Here is a 23,485-nt window from a genome sequence, read left to right as displayed (position 1 = left end):
GTAGGTAATCATCAAAATTGTACCCACCTCAAGTGCATCAAACACGTTTTTAAAATTCTGACCATCGACTCGCCTTCTCCACATTTTGACTTCCATTGCAAACTCAGTTTTGGAACAATTCACAACACTTTCATAAAATTCATGCAGTTTATTGCATTTTTAGGCGTTCATTTTTGGGGAACAAAACACCGAAATTTTCGAAAATTAGCTGGTGTTTCATGTAACGGCTCTTGATATGAGTTATGAATGCATCAAGGAATGGAATATAGAATGCGATTCTATAATAATCTTCGACGCTCTCAGTATCAACGTTGCATCTATTTAATTGATGTTTACTGATGCGTGGTTTCTTGTGTAGCGCATTATGTAACTTATCCAACCCAATTGTCAACCTCACCTACCCGTGGCGAATCCTGTTTCATTAACAGCCGAGGGTCTGGCGACCCCGAACTCCTGATGGATCAAGAGGGTGGGAGGGCGGTATGGCCTAAAAGGTTTCATGTGGCCATAACAAATCGTTTCCCGAGATGGTCGGGCTGGTACCTTTAATGTGCTTGTTACCGGAACGTAACGGATCTGCATCCGGCAAAGGACCATCAACATCGATAACACTCCCCACGGCCTTCGGGTAGTGTCCTTATCGCTACAACAACAACAGCAACGTTTGGAATTGCACGCTAGAAATAGCAGCTTGAAACTGAGAAGCTTGTGCTGAAGTTTTGTCGTTTTTCCCTTCTGCTATCTCTTCAAAGGCTTCGAATATTGCTGGCTGAAGTTCAATGTAAGTGGATACCGCTTCATGACATATATCAAAATCATCAGTATCGTGGGCGTGGCACCGCCCACTTGTGATACAATCAATTTTACAAATATTATTAACCACAAATCAAAAATCGTTAAACCTATAGTAGTTCGGCAGAGAGGTTGGCTTTACTATAAGGAATGATTTGATGAAAAATTTACGAAATCGGTTAAGGACCACGCCTACTTTTATATAAAAGATTTTTAAAAGGGTCGTGGACGAATAAAATAAGCTATATCTTTGCAAAAAAGGGCTTTATATCAATGGTATTTCATTTTCCAAGTGGATTTATAGCAATAAATAGGAAAAACTTCAAATTTTAAAAAATGGGCCTGGCACCGCCTCATTTATGACTAAGCAATTTTCTATGTTTCGGGGCGATAACTCGAAGAAAAATTAGTTCAGAATATGTACATGTATTATTGCGCAGCCTTTTAACATATTAAGCACACAAAACAAACAACAACAGCATTTCAAGTGTACAGCTGGGTATGTAATGTTCGGTTTCACCCGAACTTAGACTTGTTGCATAATCGAAATTTTTTTCTGGCGAACGTTTTGCTTTTTTGGCCATCGGTAAAAATCAAAATAAATGCACCCTGCCCACATCATGTTACAATCAAATATACGACATAAAATAATGAAGTAAGTGTATCCCACTCTTTGTGGTACTTGTCGACTACTTTCCGTAAGTGTTCCTCTAAGGTTCTATTGAAACGTTTCACCATACCGTCGGACTGAGGATGCAATGCAGTTGTCCGTGTTTTTCGAATGCCCAATGTTTTACACATTTCTTGGAACACAGCTGATTCAAAATGTCTCCCTTGGTCAGAATGTAACTCCATTGATACACCATACCTTGCAACTCAATTATTTATGAACACTTCTGCTACTGTTTCCGCTTCTTGATTTGGGATTGGGTATACCTCTGGCCATTTGCTGAAATAATCCATAACCACCAGTACATATTTGTTTCCGAAGTTGCTAGTAGTAAATGGACCTGCGACATCCATAGCGATCCTTTCAAATGGCGCACCTGAGTTATATTGCTTCATCTGGCCATGATTCGGATTTTGGGCCTTTTCGCTCTGCTGCAAACCTCGCAGTTCGCAATCCACCCAGTGACCGACTGACGGCAACCAATCCAATAGAATATCTGCTTAATCTTCTCGAGCGTCTTCATGATTCCCAGATGACCTCCACTTGGACCATTAGGTAGCTCGTTTAGAACGCCAGGAATCCTTTTCCTGGAAACAACTATCAGGTTCCTCTTACATTGACCATCTTCACTTTCCCATACTCGATGCAAGCAACCGCATATCAACTCTAAACTGTTCCACTGTGCGCAATATGACTTCGCAATGGGACTCTCTGCTGACATCTCTCTATTTGGTCTTAAGTTTCGTTCGAGCCCTTACATAACATGTGACAGATCTGTATCTTCTAGCTGACACTTCCTTAGTTGTTCCTCGTCCCATTCATCTGTACATGTTATAGTCATTAGCCGGACATCTATAATGTCTTCTTTAGCCTCGGCCTTTGAACAGTGCTTGCATTCCAAACTACATGGTCTTCGTGACATTGCATCAGCATTTCCATGGGTACTACCTTTCCGATGCTCAATGGAAAAGTCATAGCTTTGTAGCCGCTCGACCCACCGTGCCAATTGTCCTTCCGGATTGCGGAACTACAGAAGCCATTTCAACGCTGCGTGATCTGTCCTGACGCGGAATCGCTGGCCGTAGAGGTATTTGTGAAAATGTTTAATGCACTTTACTAATGCCAACAGCTCTCTCCGTGTAACGCAGTAGTTCCTATCTGGTTTTCCAATTGAACGGCTGTAATATGCAACTACCTTCTCCTGTCCATCAACCAGTTGTGATAAAACGCCTTCTATAGCATATCCACTCGCATCGGTATCTAGAATAAATGGTGCTCCTGGCATCGGATATGCCAACATTGGATCAGTGCACAAACGCTCCTTCAATGTTTGGAAAGCCACTTCTTGCTCCTTCTTCCATTCAAATGCTTTACTTTTTCTTGTAAGCTCGTGGAGGCTATGTGCTACGCTGGCAAAGTTTGGTACAAACCGGCGGTAATATGTGCACAGCCCAAGGAAACTTATCAATTAATGCAGGTTCTGTGGTCTTGGCCAATCTTTTACAGCTTCTATCATTTCATTCGCAATGCAGATGCCCTCTGTCGTTACTTTGTGACCCAAATAATTTACTTCCTTTTTAAACAGCGAACACTTTTTGGGATTTAGTTTCAGACCAGCGCCAGCTACTCTCTGGAAAACTTCCTCCAAGTTCTTAAGATGTTCATCAAAGTTCTTGCCCAAAACGATGATGTCGTCTAGGTACACTAAGCATGTTTTCCAAGGTAGTCCTTTCATTACCTGATCCATGAGTCTCTCAAAAGTAGCTGGTGCATTACATAGTCCAAAGGGCATTACTGTAAACTGGCAAAGACCATCCCCAACACTGAAGGCTGTTTTCTCCTTGTCTTCCTCCTTCACTTCCACTTGCCAGTAGCCACTTTTTAAGTCCAGTGTGGAAAACCATTTTGTACCAGATAGCGAGTCCAGCGTGTTGTTGGCAATGGGTAGCAATCCTTTTTCGTGACGTCATTCAAGCGGTAGTCCATGCAAAACCTCATTTTTCCATCCTTCTTCTTCACAAGTACCAAAGGTGAGCTGCATGGAAGCTGATGGTTCGATGACGCCGCTGTCGCTCATTTCTTCTACGATTTGACTCACAACTTCCCGCTTCGCCAGTGGAACACTACGAGGAGCTTGACGGATCGGCCTCGCATCTCCAGTGTCAATTTGATGTTTCACAACGTTGGTGCGGCCTGGTTTGGAGCCATCTTGGTCAAATATGTTGGCGTACTTAAAGAGAAGTTGTTTTGCCTTACTCTGATAGTCTTCCTCTAGCCCCTCCGTCCATACCGTGATGTCATTTGAAAGATCAGTGTTACTGGTTGAAACGTGTTCCTGGAGCTGCTCACAGTTAATAACTACATCAGCCTCTTGGGATCTTCCCAATATAGCTCCTTTGGTCAGTTTGATTGGTGACTTGAACTCATTGAGTACTCTTACCGGAATACGTCCATCTTGTTTTGTCATAGACAGAGTTTTTCCTACAAGTATGTTCGGTGTTGATTTGTTTGCTGCCTCGACAACCCACAATTTGTGAATACAACTTGGACACGGCAAAGTTAAATTAATTAAAGATCCAGCAACTGAAAAAGGAGTTGGAGCACTGTGGATTGAATACAACCGGCAATAAGATCGAACTTCAAGCACGGCTACGAGAGGTTATGGAGTCGGAAGGAATTAATATATGGCATCTCAACCGGAAGCGCAAGAGGCACGTATATCTGAAATGTCGGCACAAATTTCGGAACAGGTATCATCGCAGCTCTTTGCGGAACTGGAAGAGCAGGATGCAAAAATTTTACAACTCGAGGACAAAATTGATGCCGAGATAGAAGCGTTAAAAAGTCGTATGGAGCAGTTACAAATAAATCGTCCAGCTGTTCCAGCGAGCGTTCTGAAGGTAAAAACTCCATCTTTTGACGGCTCTGTTCCTTTCCAGGTATTCAAGCTTCAATTTGAAAAGGAGGGAGCAGTGAACAACTGGAATGCTGAAGATAAAGTTGCTGCACTGTTCGTGGCATTGAAAGGGCCTGCAGCTGAAACCTTACAGACTATTCCAGAGTACGAACGGAACAGTTATGAAGCATTGGTGGCAGCTGTCGAGAGACGTTACGGAAGCGAGAATAGGAAACAGATATGTATACCAAATTGAGTTGCAAAACCGCTATCAAAAAGCGAACGAGACTTTGCAGAAGTTTTCGTCAGATATCGAAAGGCTGGCCCATCTAGCAAATGCGGACGCACCCGTGGAATACACCGAGAGGGTAAAAATTCAGAACTTTATAAATGGAATACGGGATGTCGAAACGAAACGAGCTACATATGCGAATCCAAAACCAACATTTGTTGAAACGGTATCACATGCACTAACTCAGGATACAGCGTCACTTTTGTGTAAGTCAGCTTTCAAAGCACCCTGTTTACGTAGAAAGGCCAGACTGGGTGAACACAATATTGGAGACGCTGGAAGGATCGCAAAAGCGGAGTGACAGAGTAATCAAATGCGGGAAGCCAGGTCACATTGCATGTCATTGCGATGTTGATTCTAGTGGTTCCAGCAGCATGAGTGGTATTAAGTACAAAGCTAGAGGAGATGAGCAAGAGCGAGCCAGATGTGATCATGTAGAACCTGCTCCAGCTATTGAATGTCCTGTGATATCTGTATCACAAATCGGAAGGAAATCTAGCAGTCTTACCGTCAGAGGAAATGTGGATGGCAAGGAGCGTGTACTGACTGTAGATACGAGCGCATCTCATTCCTTAATCCGATCTGATTTGGTCAACAGGAGAATAAAGTCATTACCTGCAGCAAGGTTGTGTACGGTCACTGGCGAGTATAACCGAGTCCAGGGAGAAGTGATATGTGAAGTCTTAATTGTAAAGGTCACGGTTCTACACAAATTCGTTGTGGCAGAGATTTTTGATGAATTCATACTGGGAGTGACCTTCTTAGTTGACCATAGCATCAGGATCGATATGCAGAGAAGGATTATGCGATATAAGAACAAGGATGTACCACTTAACTTCAGTGGGATTCAAGGGGTTGTGTAGCGCAATATATAGCTTCTCCAACCCAATTGTCAACCTCACCTTGAAGCGGCGAATCCCGTTTCACTAACAGACGAGGCTCTGGCGACCCCAAGCTCCTCATGGAACTTGGGGGTGGGGAGGGAGGGATGGCCTGAAGGTTTAATGTGGCCATATAAATCGTTCCCGAGATGGTCGGGACAGCACCTTAATGGTGCTGTGTTACCGGAGCGTATCGGATCTGTATCCGACAAAGGACCATCACATCGATAACACTCCCCAAAGCCTTCGGGGAGTAACCTAATCGCTACAACAACAACAACAACAACAACAACTTAACTTCAGTTTGGAGAAAGGGTTCTACAGTAAGCGAGTGCTGGTGGAGGAGATTCGACAAAGACCACAAAAGTCAAAGGCAGTAGATCGGGCAAGGGTTGATGGAACGAATGGGCCAAGCAAATCAAAATCAAAGGTGCCTGCGAGAAAAACAGTGGCATTGAAAAACTCTAATGAACGCACTTAAATGAACGAAATAATTTCCCAGAAAGGTGCCAGGGCGCACGAGTGTTTTGAAACGTCAGAACGATACTGATTATGCAAAACCAATCCGTCAAACTCAACCTCTTCAAAGTAGTCCAGCGGCCAAGCAACAGAGTGCGAGGCAACGAACCAGGTTAATGAGTAGTAAGATGAAACATAGGTACGACAAGAGAAACAATTCGGAAAGTTTCTTAGAGGGAGATTTGGTACTGTTATACAACCCTCACCGGCGGAAAGGTGTTCCATTCAAATTTTGGTGCAGTTGGCGATCGCCCCTCCCCAGACTAGATTTTTTTCCAAAATTTATGCGGAACAAAATTTTTTTCACGAAGTCCCAGAAACCCACTATTTATATGCAGTATTTGTATAAATATAATGATGGATATTTGATCGTTACTTTTCATAATGCTGTTTTTGTATGCATGCTTTGAGTATCAATTTTCAAATAATATTAGCGCTCAACAGTAAGAATGCTCATGCAAATCAGTCCAATGCTCAGAAATATTTGCGCTGTTGATAACATACTGAATCAAACCTTACTTTATTGAATAGAGTTTATTCAGAATCTTCACTCTCACTCTACACATTTTCACCACTTTCTACTGGGCATTTGTCATCTCTGTAGAAACTGCAGTGCACATATTCAATTACAGTAGAATCGCGAGAAAGTTAATCGCCAGTGTTCGGACTTTACCACTAAAGTGGTACATCTACTATTATTTTTCTTTTATTTCAAGTTCTACCACTTCTACCACGCAAGCTCGAAAAAGGGTGATAGTTTTTTTATAGAAGTTTTTTGAAGAAACCTTTGCTTTTCCACAATTTTTTGAAAAGAGAAACAATATTATTTGTAGGAGAATAGTTTTATAAAACTCAAAATAACACCTATCGATGCTTTGATCACCATTTAATCTCTTTTCCTTTAGGTTTTTAGTACATAACTTCCACCTACCTATGTATATATAGGAAAAGAAGTGAGTAATATTCACTACTTAAAAATATTTCAAATATAAACCAATGCTACCACTATTTTCTGAAAAATCTACCACTAAACAAAAATTTTAAGTCCGCACACTGTTAATCGCTCGGCTAAGTTGACCGGACATGAGCGTCCACGTCCCGCTCTAAAAAGTTAACTATGTATTGGTTAACTTTTCTGAGCTCATCAATTTTTTCAAATTTTTTTGTTAAGCAATTTAGGCAATTTAATTATTAGTACATTAAGATAATGAAATCTTTTATAGTACAACGAACAGATGTCATAACCATTGTGGTTTATATAATACTAACTAACTTACATATATATAGTTCTATATCTTAAGCTGTGTTTCAAAATATAGAAAATAGATGAGAGTGAAGTAGAAACGGAAAGGTTAAGGAGTATAGAGAAATATGTAGATATCAAAAATGCCAATAGATAAAAACCTCAAGTGCTATCACTAGAGAAAAAACTATAAAGAATCTGTTTATAGTTGTTTTGGTTCAGAGAGTTTCTTACAGCAGTAGGAATAGAATTCCAGAGACGTATGGTGTTGACGAAAAACAACCTAGTAGACTCTACGTAGTTAAAAATAGGGACAGCTAAGGTGCATGATGTCGATTTATTAAAGACTATTTTATCGTATAAGTACAGCGGCGTCTTTGTTGAAATAAGACGGAAAAGAAAAATGCAGCTCCTAGCCTTATGGTAATCGAATATGTTGCATCCTAAAATTCGATTTCTCCATGCTGATATATGGTCGAAATCTAACCGTTTGTTTGGCAAGTGCGGGTATTCCCCGAATTCCTGTGTGAAAAATTATTGTCGGTGTCGCGTGGCGCAAATGTAGTTAGTCATGGACATTTAAACGTGTCAGTTGTGTACTTGTGTTAACTTGTGTTAAAGCTTGTGTTTTGGTTAACTTTTTCGCGATTTTACTGTATAACCTTAGAATATTAAAAAAATTTAACCTAATTCATTCGATTTACCGACTCATTTGGCATCATGAACTATTAAATATGTTTAACCAATCGACAATTGGAAGTTCGAGTGACAGATAACCAGCAAACTAAAAGGCCGAGGGCGGAGGAACTCGAAAATGGTAAGTACGAATTTTCCATTAAATTGTGGTTCGGGTTTCTCCATCGAGCATACATTGCTATTTTCATGTAATCGTCAAACATTTAATAAAATTTCATGAAACAAACTGCTTTTTAACAAAAAAAAAATTTGCAGAAGATAAAAATGATGTCAAAAAATTGGTTATTTGAATAACTAAATGAAACCAAATATGTGTATGAAATTATTAAATAATGTAAAAAAATACTAATCAATTTACCCGTAAAAATAACGGTCTGCTATACGTTTCCCTTGTTGTTATATCTTGCATTTTCACGTATAAAATATCTTGATGTGAACTTTGTTCAAAACACATCAACTATTGGGAGAAACAATTACTGACTGAAATCGCCCCCCCCCCCCCCCTCCTCCCCCTCAAAAAGCAGCCTGTATCCGCCACTGGTTGGGAAGACCCGTACAAAGTTGTGAAGCGGATCAGCGATGTCATCTACCGTATACAAACAATTTGGAAACCACGAAATAGAAGGGTGGTTTATTTGGAGAGGCTAGCAGGTTGGATCGAGAGATATGTCTGATCGGGACGATCAGACTTAGGTGGAGGGCAGTGTGGCGAATGATGACATCACTAGGCTACTTAATAATCACGCAACAACAAAAATATGAAGCCGCCACTCTTATGTACATGTACACATTATAGCTAGCCACACTTATGTACAAGGCAACGAAGAGATACCTCACACACACAGATGTAGTCATCAGCCGAAGTTGTTACTCACACATACACACGCAAATATGTAGCTCAATTACCTAGCAGGAGATACAGCAGTTCTAGAAGGCGAAACGTCTAGACCTTATAGAAATATGCGGACGAGGTAACAGAGAGTATAAAAGCAGCGCAAGCTAAGGAATGATTAATCAGTTTTGACTTAAACACATTGGTTGTGAAGTACAATTGTGAAGTACTACTCCCAAAATAATCTAAATAAATACCAGTTGCAATACTGAATATTGGAGTGATTTATTCAACAGTTTAGCGATTCGAGCATTAGCAGCCGGTTCAAATAAGCGGAATTTCCCTAAACTCGTTACAATATGTACATTTCTAACTGGGAAGCTTACTTAAAATGTGTATGAGTAAGGAGGTAAGCACATCAAATCCATCAATGTGGCAATTGGTTGTCTCTATTTGTCCCAAATTTTCATTGATTTTGTTATTCTTCCATTAGCATAACGCAATGCAGGCGAAGTGAATAGTACAACAAGGCCCCGCTCCGGTCCCAATTTGTTCATGATTTTTAAAGTAGTAGGGAGGGAAAATGTTTGGTACTATTTTACCGGTTTGTCTCGAAACCATATTTGACAAGGGATGACTGAAAATCGTTCTAATATACATCAATAAGGTGTAGAATTAAATTGTTTGCAGAATATCTGAACCTGATGATATTCGGCTGCCTAGATCGTTTGGATTAAAATCAAACAGTGTATGGTGATTCTGTGAAATTACACTTTATGAGAATATATTTATCACGTGTTTAATTGATGAAAGAATTTAGAAGAGTATACAGGAAATGAAAAAATATGAAAAGCAAACTTCAATGACATTTCTATACAAAAGCAAAATATATATATATATGTATATATATACTAGCAGACCCAGCAGACGTTGTTCTGCCCTATATTTTGCCTATCTGCATACATTTTAATAAGCTTTTTCCGACTAACTCTGCCCTACCCCTCTACACTTTTTCCTAATCTTTTTATTCACTCCTCCCTTCGTTTTTTTCGCTTCATCTCCATCTTCGTCTCATTCTATCTCTTTCTCAGTCTCTTTCTCTCTTCTCTCGAGTTTTTCTCCTTCTTCTTCATCTCTTATAGCCAGTCCCAGAGGGTGGTATGTATTTTGTTCCAGTCCCATTCCGAGTCTCAGTCCCAGTCCCACTCCGAGTCTCAGTCCCAGTCCTAGTCCTAATCCCAGTCCCAGTCCGTCTCTGGTATACTTCGCGGAAAAAAGCATCGTAAATACTAATATGGAAAAATTTGTATACGAAATTTCAGGCAAATCGAATAGGACGTATGTAAATAGGTATGTGGGTATTATTAATTCTTGTCTTTATTTCGGCTTCGCATGCATATTTATCAGTTTTTCCAGGTTGATGCGACTAAATCGAATATCACAATGAACTTTAGAGCCCTCAGCAACAGCTTTCATTTGATATCCATAATACACACACATTCTAGGGATATCCGGGTCCATGTTTTGGCCAATATATAGAGACCCTAGTCACTCAGCGATGTAAAACTTACTCTGTATTATAGCACACATCAACAGCTTCAATTTGATACCCATAATGTAAAAACGCATTCTAGGTGTCCACGTTTTGAGCTATATCTCGAGACCCTGGCCTCCCAGTTGTATGAAAATTATCCTGTACTATAGCACTCATCAACAGCTTTCATTTGAATCCATATTGTATAAACACATTCTAGGGGTACCCGGGTCCACGTTTTGGGCTATATCTCGAGACCCTAGCCTCCCAGTGGTATGAAAATTATCCTGTACTATAGCACTCATCAGCAGCTTTCATTTGATATCCATATTGTATAAACACATTCTAGGGGTACCCGGATCCACGTTTTGATCTCAAGACCCTAGGCACGTAGCGAAAAAAAGGTAGACGTTGGCCGATTCTCAGACCTACCCAATATGATCACAAAATTTCATGAGAATCGGTTCAGCCGTTTCGGAGGAGTTAAGCCTCTAAAACCGTGACAGAAGAATTTTATATATTAGAGATATATATATGTGTGTGAGTGCAGTAATGCATTCTTGTTGAATACAATAAGACGTAATGTGTTTGAACGCTACAGATGACAAAGTACTTCTCACACTCCTCCTTGTTCAAACTAAATTACATTTCTCTCTACAATAACCATGTTTAAATGCAGGTAGTGGTTTTGTCAACAAATCAGCTATCATTTCACTGGTGGGACAGTATTTGCATTCGATGATTCGCGAATCATTTTGTATTTCGTATCACAATGCTTTGTTTTATACGAATATTTCTAATACTTAACAACACATTTGAGTTGATTGCAATCATCCTTTGCTGGCTGGGATACCTTTTGTGCTAAAATATTAACGCTGGCCGAAATGTCGGGCCTTGTGTGAACTGATAAATATAACAGTCTACCAATTAGCGACCGATATTTCTTGTTGTTTTCCAATGGATCTGTAGAATCTGTCTTTCCGTAATTAACTTCCATTGGAGTTCTTACCGGTTTCGCATTCGTCAATCCGAAATCCGCCGCAATTTTGGTGATATACGCCGATTGATTCAATTCGAAATTACATAATCGTCTTTGGAAACCTCTATTCCCAAGAAGTAGTTAATCGGTCCCAAATCATGCATCACAAAGTGTCGTTTAAACAGGGAGTATGCGTTCCTCTTCCACAAGTTTTGGGTAATTTTCTTTGAGTACTGGATTCACCGGGTAATTCCCGGCATAAAGGTCCGACGCCTGTTTGTGGAGTTCACCAAGGACCTGCTTGTGTTTTTTTGCTTCATACGGCTGGGTTCTCAGGTGCCGTATTTACTCAAAATGCTTACGGAGATTACTCTTTAGGCCCCTAGGCGGTGTTGGCTCATCAATCAGATGTCTGTTTGGATGCCCAGGTTTCGGGGTATTCAACAGGAACTGTTTGGTTAGCATCTCATTTCTCTCCCTGATGGGGAGTATTCTCGCCTCATTATGTAGATGGTGTCCTATGGACATAAGAAGACAGCCCGTGGCGATTCTGAGAGCAGTATTTTGGCAGGCCTGTAGCTTTTTCCAGTGGGTAATTTTTAGGCTTGGCGACCATATGGGTGACGCGTAGCACGTAAACGGCTGGCCAATTGCTTTGTATGTAGTAATGAGCGTTTCTTTATCTTTTCCCCAGGTACTGCCAGCAAGGGATTTGAGGATTTTATTACGGCTCTGGATTTTCGGAACAATTGCGGCTGCGTGCTCACCAAAATGTAGATCCTGATCAAACGCCACACCCAAGATTTTGGGGCGTAGGACAGTCGGTAGCGTAGTGCCATCGACGTGGATGTTCAAAATGGTCGACATTTGGGACGTCCATGTTGTAAATAAGGTCGCGGAAGATTTGATCGGTGATAATGCCAGGTTTCGCGAGGCGAAAAAACTGGAGAGATCAGGGAGGTAGCCGTTTATTCTGTTGCAGAGCTCATCCATCTGTGGGCCTGGTCAGTGGCCATTATTGTGCAGTCATCGGCGTAGGAAACGATAGTGACTCCTTCTGGTGGTGAAGGTAGCTCAGATATGTAGAAATTAAACAAAAGAGGGGATAGGACACCACCCTGTGGCACCCCTTGTTTAATTCTTCTTGGTTTTGATATTTCGTTTCTAAATTGCACCGATGCCTGCCGACCACCCAGATAATTCGCGGTCCACCTTTTAAGACATGGGGGAAGGGTAGACCCTTCCAGGTCTTGCAGTAACGAGCCATGGTTGACCGTATCAAAAGGTCTAGGTCATAGGTCTAGCGATACGAATACTGTTCTATGGTGGGGGTTTTGATTTAAACCGCAATTTATCTGGGTGCTGATGGCATTTAGCGCGGTAATGGTGCTATGGAGTTTTCTGAAGCCATGCTAATGACAGGCAAGCTGCAAATTGGCTTGGAAGTAGGGGAGCAAAATGGCTTCAAGCGTCTTTGCTACTGGCGATAGGAGAGATATCGGACGATACGACTCTCCTATGTTAGCTGGTTTCCCAGGCTTTAGTAGCGGGACCACCTTGGCCATTTTCCATTTTTCGGGTATGACAAAGGTGGAAAGAGACAGGTTGAAGACATGTGCTAAGTATTTGAAACCCTCTTTCCCTAGGCCTTTAAGCATCGGCATGGCTATGCCGTCAGGGCCCACTGCTTTGGATGGTTTAGTGTGACCGATGGCATCTATAACCCCTCTGGCGTGATGGTAATTGGTGACGCGCTGAATTTATGTTTATGTGCGTGTCTGGTAGCCCTCCGTCTATCTTTGTCGACCGTATAATGCATTACATATTGACGGCAGAAAGCGCTCGCATTTTTTCGAATCCGACAGCACTTTATCGCCAAAGGCGATGGAAACTTTGTAATTGTGCTTAGACGGATTCGATAGGGACTTTACGGTGGACCAAAGTTTACCCACACCGGCAGAGAGGTTACAACCTCTTGGGTGCTCCTCTTCATCCACAAGCAATCTGATGCTTTGTTTTATATCCCTTATTTGGGGATCGCCTGGATCGAGCTGTCTTATAAGGTCACGTTCTCTCGCAAAATTTGAGGCCTCCGCCGGGAAGTGGGGCCGAATTTCGGAAATTCTCCCGGCGGGAATGAAACGTGCCGAGGCGGATTCAATGACCTTGCGGAAAGCACGCTCCCCTTGACGGGCATCAGTCGGGATAGGGAGGACAGCAAAAAGGTTGTCTGTATAAGATTCGTATTCGTCCCACTTTCCTTTTTTAAAGTTTATGAAAGTGCGTTTTTCTGTGACGATGAAGTCGGCGGTACGCTCGAACGAAATAAGTATAGGCAGGTGGTCGGATGCCAATGTTAACATCGGCCGCCAGTTGACGCAGTTTACAAGTTCTGCGCTCACGATTGAGATATCCGGCGAACTGTGACAGCTTCCTACCATACGTGTGGGGGCGTGTCCGTTTATTGTGCAGAACGTCGTTTCTTCTATTTGATCCGCCAACATCTCGCCCCTCCTGTCCGCCCGCAAGTTTGAATGCCATAGATCGTGATGGGCATTGAAGTCGCCTAAGATAATGCGATTGTTGCCGGTGAGTAAGGAGCTAATATTAGGGCGGTATCCACTGGGGCAACAGGTGGCAGGAGGGATGTAGATGTTGATGATTTCTAGGTTTGCATCGCCTGACCGGACAGATAGGCCTTGACGTTCTAAGACATTGTCCCTGCGGTCGATGTCAGAATCAAATATATGATATTGGACAGAGTAGTATATGATAAACGCGAGGCCGCCTCCATTTCCGCTTATGCGATCTTTTCGCGCACTAACAAATTGTAACCATAAAAACTAAAATTTTATAGGTTTTAAATGTGCCGCCACCCTATGTTTTCAAGGGGCAAAATGCCAAGAAAGAGTTGCGATAATCTCATCTTATATAATAACATAATATTCCTTCCTTGGAATTTCGCCAACTAAAATTATGTTGTGGCCCTTCAAATACATTCTCCTGTAAAATGTTCTCTAGTTACTTACACTAAAATTGCTGTTGTTGTTGTTGTAGCAGTGCTTCACCCATCCAATAGGTGCGTCCTATCACAAATTGTCATCAATATCCTTTAAAATTGCTGTTAAGTACTGATTTAATCAATACTGTATACTATATACGTATGTAGGTCTTTAGAAATTAAAAATAGAAAACATAAACGTTTTCTTAAGCTTACATTTGTGACATCAAGTGGTATCGTGAAGACAATAAGAAAGGAAAAGCACCATGCAGTCAGCACAGACAACGTCACGATAATATGTTGTCGTAGTATGTTGCCATAACGAAAAAGCGATATTGCGGCTAGTAGTAAAGCAGTCAGAATAGCAAATGTAAATAAATTAACCATTTTGAAAAGGAGGTAAGATTTTGTGCACGATGAACAAATGTTGGTTATTAGAATTATTTACACTGCCTTTGGTAAGCCTTTTGATTCTATGGTGCTTTTAACTCGTTTCGTTTGTAACTGCTTAGCTGATTGTCGCTGCATTTCTTCCAGACGTGTCAAAGATTGCGATTTTAATGATATCAAATGTGGCTTGCAGAAAATTAATTCAGTTTTATGTTCGAAAAATAGTTTTCCGGTTGTTGGTTCAATCAGTTCGATTTTCCCTACAGCTATTTCTTCAGGTAGCATAGTAAGTTGAAGGCGATACTCCCTACATCCACTGTGATGGTTATTTTTCCCTAAACAAATGAAAGATTGTCTAATTAAAATTTCTTTAGCCTAAATATGATAGTTACGTACATACTTCATCTATGGTACATACATTTAGATATGTTCATACATACTATGTGGTCGATAGTCAATGTAGCGTTAGTATAAGATTGTTTTCTTCATGTGTGCAATGCTTATCGGGTTTAAAATTCAATTTAAAGTACGCTTAGCCCTTAATTATTATTAATTTGTCATAATTTATTTAATAAAATACGTTAGAAAATTTAAGAGAACAAATCACCACAGTTAACTAAATCAGCTAAATTTTTCTTTTTTAGCATAGATTAGTGATGGAACGATATTTCGCTATTGGCGATTGCATCGCCGCTATTGACAAATCGCTAATAGCTATAGCTATTGCAATCCAAATATATCAGTGATTGGCGATTTTCCTTCATTCGATTCTTTTGAATGACAATAGGGGGAGTCATGTAACCGTATAAATGCCTTATAAAGTGTGTAAACGTATAAATTTATCTAGTTTACGCACGAGCTGTCAAATTTTGTATGAAAAATCATTTACACAATTTGTATAAATTTACGCGCACATTTCATTGTGTAAACGCGGTAAACTCAAAGGAATGCAACCTTGCAGACATTACAGACGGCATTTTCATCAAAAATCTCCAACATCAGCAAGTAAAGGCGTTTTAGTTTTGATTTTTCACTTAATCTTGGTATTTTTTAATTTGTATAACAATCAAAAACATTTTTTTGGAAATAATACAGCTGAAAAACAATCAATTTTATCAAGAGTATTACTAGGTGCGTTCATATAACCGCGTGTGTAAATGGATATAATTTTACACCTTATAAGTTTATATGCTATCATGAGTCCCCCTAATCACCTCTGGCAGAATATCGCCAATAGCGATTATAGCGAATGGCGATTTTCCTTCAGCGTGAAATTCTAATACTAATAGTGATAGCGGCGATGCAATCATCGATAGTGAAATATCGTTCATTACTACTCATCTGTGTGCTTTACTTTACGACTGAGTAAAAAAGTTTATTGGATACAAAAAGGAACAATTTTCTCGACAATTGGAAAAAAAATATAGGTAACGTTTTACAAGACGGTGCACCACCAAATTTTTATCGAAAATTATCAAAGGTGGTATCAAAAGACGCGTCTCGACCTCCGTTTTAAGAATCGGAAATCAAAAATTTTATTTCTGTCGAAAGTTATTTACAAAAAACCGTAAAATGACCCCTAGAGGTTCCGAAATATAGAACACCTTTCTGCGTTGGCGGCCTGCGGCTGCGCTTATAAAAAATTACCCTGGGTGGATCCGACACCAGTTTCGAGATCAAAAAGTGCGAACGTCAAGCTGTGAAGTTGTGTTTTGATTTCTACTGTGCCTTATTTTGTCTTAAATAAATAAATTTGTTTGTTTAAATAATTATTGTGCTAAAAATAAGTGTAAACACGTTGTGTACTGCATCGGCAATTTAAAGTTCTGCTTTTCTTTACTAAAATAAATTGTATCTTAAAAATAATTGATAAAGTGTGTATATCCATACATACATACATATTTGCCGAGTCACTTTGCATATTTGTTGTTGCATTTGATTGGCATTTATATATTTTCAGTTTTCAATTGTTATTTGCTCGTGCACATTTACTTCATTTTCTTTTCACTGCCACAGCTGTTTGCATTGTGTGTTGTTAAGCGTCAGTTAATAGCGATCTTAAACTGCTCATACAGTGATCTCCAAACTGCTCAAACAGTGATTTTCTTACTGTGATCTCCAAACTATTTTCACTGCCTCCGTCTGTTTAATCAATTTTACTTTAACTTATAATGTCTTGCAATTTTGTTAACTGCCAATTGAAAGGTGATACCGAGCGTTTCGTGTCGTGCTGGCTTTGTGATGAGCTTGCTCATATGAAGTGCGCTAGTTTGACAGCAAGGGTGTGTGATGCGATCAACGATAACAAGGGTGTGCGTTGGTCGTGCTTGAAATGCAGATCCACCGAAGTGGATCTTTTTAAGCTTTTCAAACATACCCGAAACGCATTCTCCGAAATCGGTAAGGAACTTTCTACATTAGGGGATAAATTCAAGTATTATGTAAACTTGTTTAAAACTTTCAAATGTATTACCGATTCAGCTGCTAATGCTAACAGCGACAGTCGTGACAGCAAACGAAAACGAACTGATGTCTCGGCTGGCGTATTGACCCTAGACCCCGTTCAAAACATCCAGAACCCAATCGTTCCTACACCTAGCACGATAGAATTAATAAACTTAGCATCTCCAAGTCCTCTTACAGTAGAGCCTTCAACATCAAAGGCACCTCCAACAAAACTAGCAGCTAGAAAAAATATTGAACCTGCAAACCCTTCTCAGGCGACTGAGCCTGGAACTAGGAAGTTGGTTGTAGTCCCTCCTAAAAAATCGATATTCGTGTCAAGATTCGAGAGGGATACTACTGAGGAGGATCTGAAATCGTATATCTTCTCAAAAAGGAAAACCCATGACGTAACAATTCGGAAATTTAATTTTAGTTATGAAAGAAACGTATCTTCCTTTAGATTAGATGTACCTATTGACCATTTTGACACTATCTTGAGTAACGATTTTTGGCCCTCTGGGGCACTTGTGCGGGAATTTGAATATAGGCGGAATAAGAGTGTTCCAAACTTGGCAAAGATCCCTGTTAATAACACTGAGTCAAAAAACTGAACGAAAAATCTGCTTTAGATATTCTTTACCAAAATGTTAGAGGCTTAAACACCAAGTTAACAGAACTGTTTTTAAAATCATTTAACTCAAGCTACGATATAATTGCTTTAACCGAAACCTGGCTGAAACCTCATGTTTTTAACTCAGATATCCTCTGTAATGACTACCAGATATATCGAAATGACCGCCTGAACAGGGTTGGAGGTGGGGTTCTGCTTGCTGTACACTCTTCAATACCATCTGAAGAGATTTGCGTAACCGCCACCGATACAACTGAGTTCTTGTGCATACGCACACAACTAGCAAATATCCACATTTATTTGGCCATCTGTTATATCCCGCCATCTTCTGAACTGTCCGTTTATATGAATCACATTTCCTTGCTAAGAACTGTTAATTCGATGCTAAAGCCTTCCGATTCCATTATTGTCTTGGGTGACTTCAATATGCCACACATATCATGGTGCATCTCTGACTTAAATATCGTACCAGTTTCGTCAAAGTCTTCCAACAATGAATTTCTAGACGGAATGTCTGAGCTGTGCCTTCAACAAATCAACATCCAATCGAATAAATTCGGAAGAGTGTTGGATTTAGCCTTTGTGGATGATGAATCTAAATATTCCATTAGTCGATGCGAACCCATTATTGAACCTGAAGATGCTTACCACCCTTCCCTCAAAATAGTTTACGAAGTTGTAAATTATGCTTGTAACAGCGGAAATAAACGATACGACTCCAGTTATCGCTTCGACTTTGCGAAGGCCAATTTTAAAAAATTAAATCGTGATCTATCTCGAATAGTGTGGCCAACATTTAATGCTGATGTGGAGCAAAGCGTTTCTCACTTTTACAATACCATTTACTGTCTTTTTGAAAAATACGTACCTAAGCGGATTTGTGTACATTCCGATACAAGCCAAGTATGGTTCACTAAAGAGCTGAAAATTTTAAAGAATAAAAAGTCTCGATCTTTCAAGTTGTTCAAAAAGACGGGTTTACATAACCATTACTTACAGTACTCGATTCTACGCTGCAAGTATTTTCAATTGAACAAAAAGTGTTACAAGGCTTATCTTTGTAAAATGAAAAGAAATATAACTGGGTGGGTCCAACACTGTTTTGGATACCAAAACTATATCCGCGCAAAACACTTACGTTCACAATTTCTTGTCGTATAAAATTACCTTTTAGTTAATTTAGGAAAGTTACGTACATACTTCATCTATGGTACATACATTTAGATATGTTCATACATACTATGTGGTCGATAGTCAATGTAGCGTTAGTATAAGATTGTTTTCTTCATGTGTGCAATGCTTATCGGGTTTAAAATTCAATTTAAAGTACGCTTAGCCATTAATTATTATTTATTTGTCATAATTTATTTAATAAAATACGTTAGAAAATTTAAGAGAACAAATCACCACAGTTAACCATTGTTTACTATATAGTTTGGCAGCTTAAGTAGAGGTTATGTTGCGAATAGAGTGGAAGGCAGTGGACTAGGCAGTCGAATGTCATATAATGAAGAAATGGTGTTGGGAGTTTTTTCAAAGTTAAAAAAAAAATTATAAAAGCTTTAATAATAAATAAAACTGTTGATTCAATAACAACAAAAACGCCATATATATTCTGTATACATAAATTTGTAAGGATTATCTCACTTTAAAATTTGAATTAAATAATCTAAATTTTCTTTTGAAACTGAGTCGATAACTGTGCGTGTGAATGTGCGAATTTTCACCGATCAGCTGTTAGTTGCGCTACTTGGTAAAATTTACAATGGTTAACTAAATCAGCTAAATTTTTCTTTTTTAGCATAGATTAGTGATGGAACGATATTTCGCTATTGGCGATTGCATCGCCGTTATTGACAAATCGCTAATAGCTATAGCTAGTCCAATCCAAATATATCAGTGATTGGCGATTTTCCTTCATTCGATTCTTTTGAATGACAATCACCTCTGGCAGAATATCGCCAATAGCGATTATAGCGAATGGCGATTTTCCTTCACCGTGAAATTCTAATACTAATAGTGATAGCGGCGATGCAATCATCGATAGTGAAATATCGTTCATTACTACTCATCTGTGTGATTTACTTTACGACTGAGTAAAAAAGTTTATTGGATACAAAAAGGAACAATTTTCTCGAAAATTGGAAAAAAAATATAGGTAACGTTTTACAAGACGGTGCACCACCAAATTTTTATCGAAAATTATCAAAGGTGGTATCAAAAGACGCGTCTCGACCTCCGTTTTAAGAATCGGAAATCAAAAATTTTATTTCTGTCGAAAGTTATTTACAAAAAACCGTAAAATTACCCCTAGAGGTTCCGAAATATAGAACACCTTTCTGCGTTGGCGGCCTGCGGCCGCGCTTATAAAAAATTACCCTGGGTGGATCCGACACCAGTTTCGGGGTCAAAACTAAATGCGCGCAGAACACCTTTCTGCATTAGTGTGTGTGTGTGTGTACATCAAATGTGGCAAAAAACTACAACCACATGGAAATTTGAACCGATTTTTGCATATATCTTTTGACAGAAATAAAAATTGAATTTTCGCTTTCGGATTCTTAAAACGGAGGTCGATACGCGTCTTTTGATACGACCTTTGTTAAATTTCGATAAAAATTAGGTGGTGCACCGTCTTGTAAAACGTTACCGAAACTAATGCATGTGTTACTCATAAGTTAATACTTCTAGGCTGTAGCCGTTAACAGTTTTATAAAATTTGTGTTTTTGATGGAAAAATAAAAGAATTATAGAAACATATATCACTCGTCTTATTGTAAACAGAATAACTCAAAATTTAAGTTTTTTGGGAGAATGCAATTCAAGAGTGTTAAATGGTTTGTATATGGTTGAATTCTCCGGTTAATTTCTAGGGCACTGAAGTTGGTGGCTAATTTTCTGCTAAAGAATATTTTTATAATAGTTTGAAGAATTTGCTATATTTTTTCTCTGTATTTTTCATTAAAACTTTATTCACTTTACTATTCAAATATTATGCAGCCAAATACAACTTTCAGAATAAATTCATACGGAGTATTCCTGAATACATCGGTGTAGTATAATATAGTAAATAAATCATATTTATTTCGGGTTGATTCATCTTAAAAATTAAACCATTTGAATTAGCAAAATTTATAAAACAAAGATGCATAGACAACTATTTCAGCTAGTTTCATCTCATTGAGTGTAATACGAGTCTGAACATATTGTCGTCAGCCAGTTAATAATATATATCATAACATCTCAGAAAATTAGAATTTCACATTACATCAGTTTACAATTAAAGTACATATTTTTTTCTTTTTATTCCAATTTTGGTTCATATATTCTGTATACTAAATTAAATGAATGTATAACATTCAATCTACTCCGGTAAACAAACTTAAAATTCATTTTTTTTTTATCCAAGTATAAAAATAATTTCAGATTCGTTTATTAAAGATAAGTTAAAGCGATCGCCATAGCTATAAAAAATAGCCATATCTATATTCACTGATAGCTCAAGATCGCTATATCGCCCATCATATCTTCTGTATAGAATCGCTTGTTAAAATAAAGCGATCGCTATAGCTATAAAAAAGAGCCGCGATTCAAAAATAGCCAAATCTATTTTCACTGATAGCTCAAAATCGCCATATCGTCCATCACTAGCATAGATGAATGGATTTGCAACTTTGTTTCGAGAGAGCGCTGTCAAAATGCACATTTTTTATAACATTTGTCAATGATGCCACACCAAACAAAACTTAATAGATCTGATGGGGGATATGAAGATTTTCGACATACATTTCGGCTATTATAGTTCCAATCCATGGCTCAATTATATGGTTGGCTCATTTCATCAGCTGATTTTATTTATTTCATTGCATGGTCGATGGGATTGTCAAAAGCACAAAATGAAACCAACACATTGGCAACATTTTCTTACACATACAAAAACTGTTAAGTTTTATGTTTCCATTCCATACCATTCGCACCAACACCAATACACAGATTTTGACAATTTGAATAGACATATTTTGCCTTTTTTCAGACATATTTTGTTATTGTACAAATTAGCCAACCATATGGTTGAACCATGGTTCCAATAATAATATAGTTTACAATAACACTATTAACAAAAATATTTGGTGTATAATAATAAAAATCAAAAACATCTATCCCCAGTATAAAATAGGATTGATTTATCATTCGCCTAGTGCGAGTGATGCTGACTTTATTTCATATCTAAGCGAAATTCTAAACAACTCCATTATGAATGATAACAAAGTGTGATATCTTCTGCATAGACGTCAAAATTCCAAAGTGATTGGATCACCTGATTTGTAATTGACTATCGCTGTCTCATTCTGTATCTCTTTCTATCATCCGCTGAAGATAGGCGCCGCCATATTGAACACCCTGTCAAAACGCTAAAAAGTAGCCATATTGAACATCCTGTCAGGCAGTTGAAAGATAAGATAACACATGATACAAAAAATGGAGATAGTTCCATTTAGTGTGACGTTAGCCCCTTGACTTTTGCGGGGACAATGACAATTTCACCAAACACAAGCTACCAGATTGAAAAATGTTACGAATTTTTCTAATTTTGATGAATTTCATATTAACGGATACGACTAAATTACTTTCACAGTTATTTTATATAAAAAAGAAAAAGAAATGTGCAACATGCGTTGAAATATTTAATACGAAATATCAGCCTAGAAAAGAAGGTTTTTAATAAACTTTTCGAGCTCCCAAAAATTGTTTTGGTGGAAGAAATATGGATCGCAGTATGCAAAGCAAGGGAAGTGTCCGCACGTTTGCACAGAATATTTTGACAAAACATACACGTTTGTCAATTGCTTGCTCAAAGGAGGTCCTTATAAACCGACACCGCAATTTCTTGATAAATTGGCTACAAATCCACATTTTTTTTTGTTGTTTTTATTGTATAATTCTAGCGTTGCTCTTTAGGAGGGGATTGTTACAACTATTTTTTTTGGAGAACATTACCCTGTAGCTCTGCAGGTTAGCCACTAGTAATGAGAGTATTTCTGCCCGTTGTACCAGGGATCACCTTTGGGGCAGCCTATACATATTCTGTGCCCTTTTAGCATTGACATAGATGTGCAGACTTTGGAAGTACACTTTTTCTCAACATGCCTTGAGAAATATCCACTGTAGGGGCATGATAATAGCGCCATGTTAGAACAACAGGATTTTTCGTGTATTTTTTTCTGTCTAGGGGTCAAGCTACCATAAAGATATGAGTCATTATCCACTATTTTTCAATAAAATTGCATGTTTTACTGTATTCTCAATCGATATATATGCACATAAATCGTGCTAAAGCATATTATTATTGTCTCAGATGACCATTGCGTTTTCATCCCAAAGGAAATTTCCATTTCGAAAAACCACAATTTCGCCTTAAACAGTAACGGTATGGCAACGCTTCTGCCAAAACAGCAAACATTATGAAACTTCAAAAATCCCCAAATACGTCAAAAAATGTTGAGTGGAACTACCTTTTTTATACTCAGTTGAGCAGAGCTCACAGAGTATATTAAGTTTGATTGGATAACGGTTGGTTGTACATATATAAAGGAATCGAGATAGATATAGACTTCCATATATCAAAATAATCAGGATCGAAAAAAAATTTGATTGAGCCATGTCCGTCCGTCCGTCCGTTAACA

General features: G+C 38.8%; 3 protein-coding genes across 7 annotated transcripts in view; 1 reads left to right on the top strand and 2 right to left on the bottom strand.

The window, feature by feature from the left end:
- Positions 1-19,201, bottom strand: part of LOC137252967 (LMBR1 domain-containing protein 2 homolog) — a 54,022-nt gene extending 34,821 nt beyond the window's left edge. Inside the window, exon 1 of one of the 3 annotated variants that reach the window (XM_067789144.1) lies at positions 18,969-19,201. Coding sequence is in view for 1 of the 3 variants with exons in the window: in XM_067789140.1 (XP_067645241.1) it covers positions 14,552-14,722 (171 nt within the window). In the remaining 2 variants the exon portion in view is untranslated. Of the gene's footprint in view, positions 1-27; positions 4,083-14,551; positions 14,723-18,968 lie in introns of those variants that run through there. The other 2 variants (XM_067789140.1, XM_067789143.1) reach the window with 2 other exon arrangements.
- Positions 1-23,485, top strand: part of LOC137252966 (putative uncharacterized protein DDB_G0286901) — a 155,237-nt gene that overhangs the window by 5,059 nt on the left and 126,693 nt on the right. Inside the window, exon 1 of one of the 2 annotated variants that reach the window (XM_067789135.1) lies at positions 16,103-16,152. The exons of the other annotated variant lie outside the window; for it this stretch is intronic. The gene's annotated coding sequence lies outside the window, so the exon portion shown is untranslated. Of the gene's footprint in view, positions 1-16,102; positions 16,153-23,485 lie in introns of those variants that run through there. 2 annotated transcript variants of the gene reach the window in all.
- Positions 14,780-16,785, bottom strand: BBIP1 (BBSome interacting protein 1). 2 transcript variants are annotated; one of them, XM_067789146.1, is made up of 2 exons: positions 16,624-16,785; positions 14,780-15,060 (listed from the first exon to the last, which is right to left on the bottom strand). In XM_067789146.1, the coding sequence occupies exons 1-2, from the start codon at positions 16,658-16,660 to the stop codon at positions 14,780-14,782; spliced, it is 318 nt and encodes a 105-aa protein (XP_067645247.1). In that variant the 5' UTR covers positions 16,661-16,785. The 2 variants fall into 2 exon arrangements, with proteins under 2 accessions (XP_067645247.1, XP_067645248.1); XM_067789147.1 differs by lacking the exon at positions 16,624-16,785 and adding an exon at positions 15,144-15,413.

This window comes from Eurosta solidaginis, chromosome 5 (assembly GCF_040869045.1).
Source record: "Eurosta solidaginis isolate ZX-2024a chromosome 5, ASM4086904v1, whole genome shotgun sequence".
NCBI lineage: Eukaryota > Metazoa > Arthropoda > Insecta > Diptera > Tephritidae > Eurosta > Eurosta solidaginis.
Note: the sequence above shows the minus strand (reverse complement) of the source record. Positions and strands in the feature narration are given on the sequence as shown.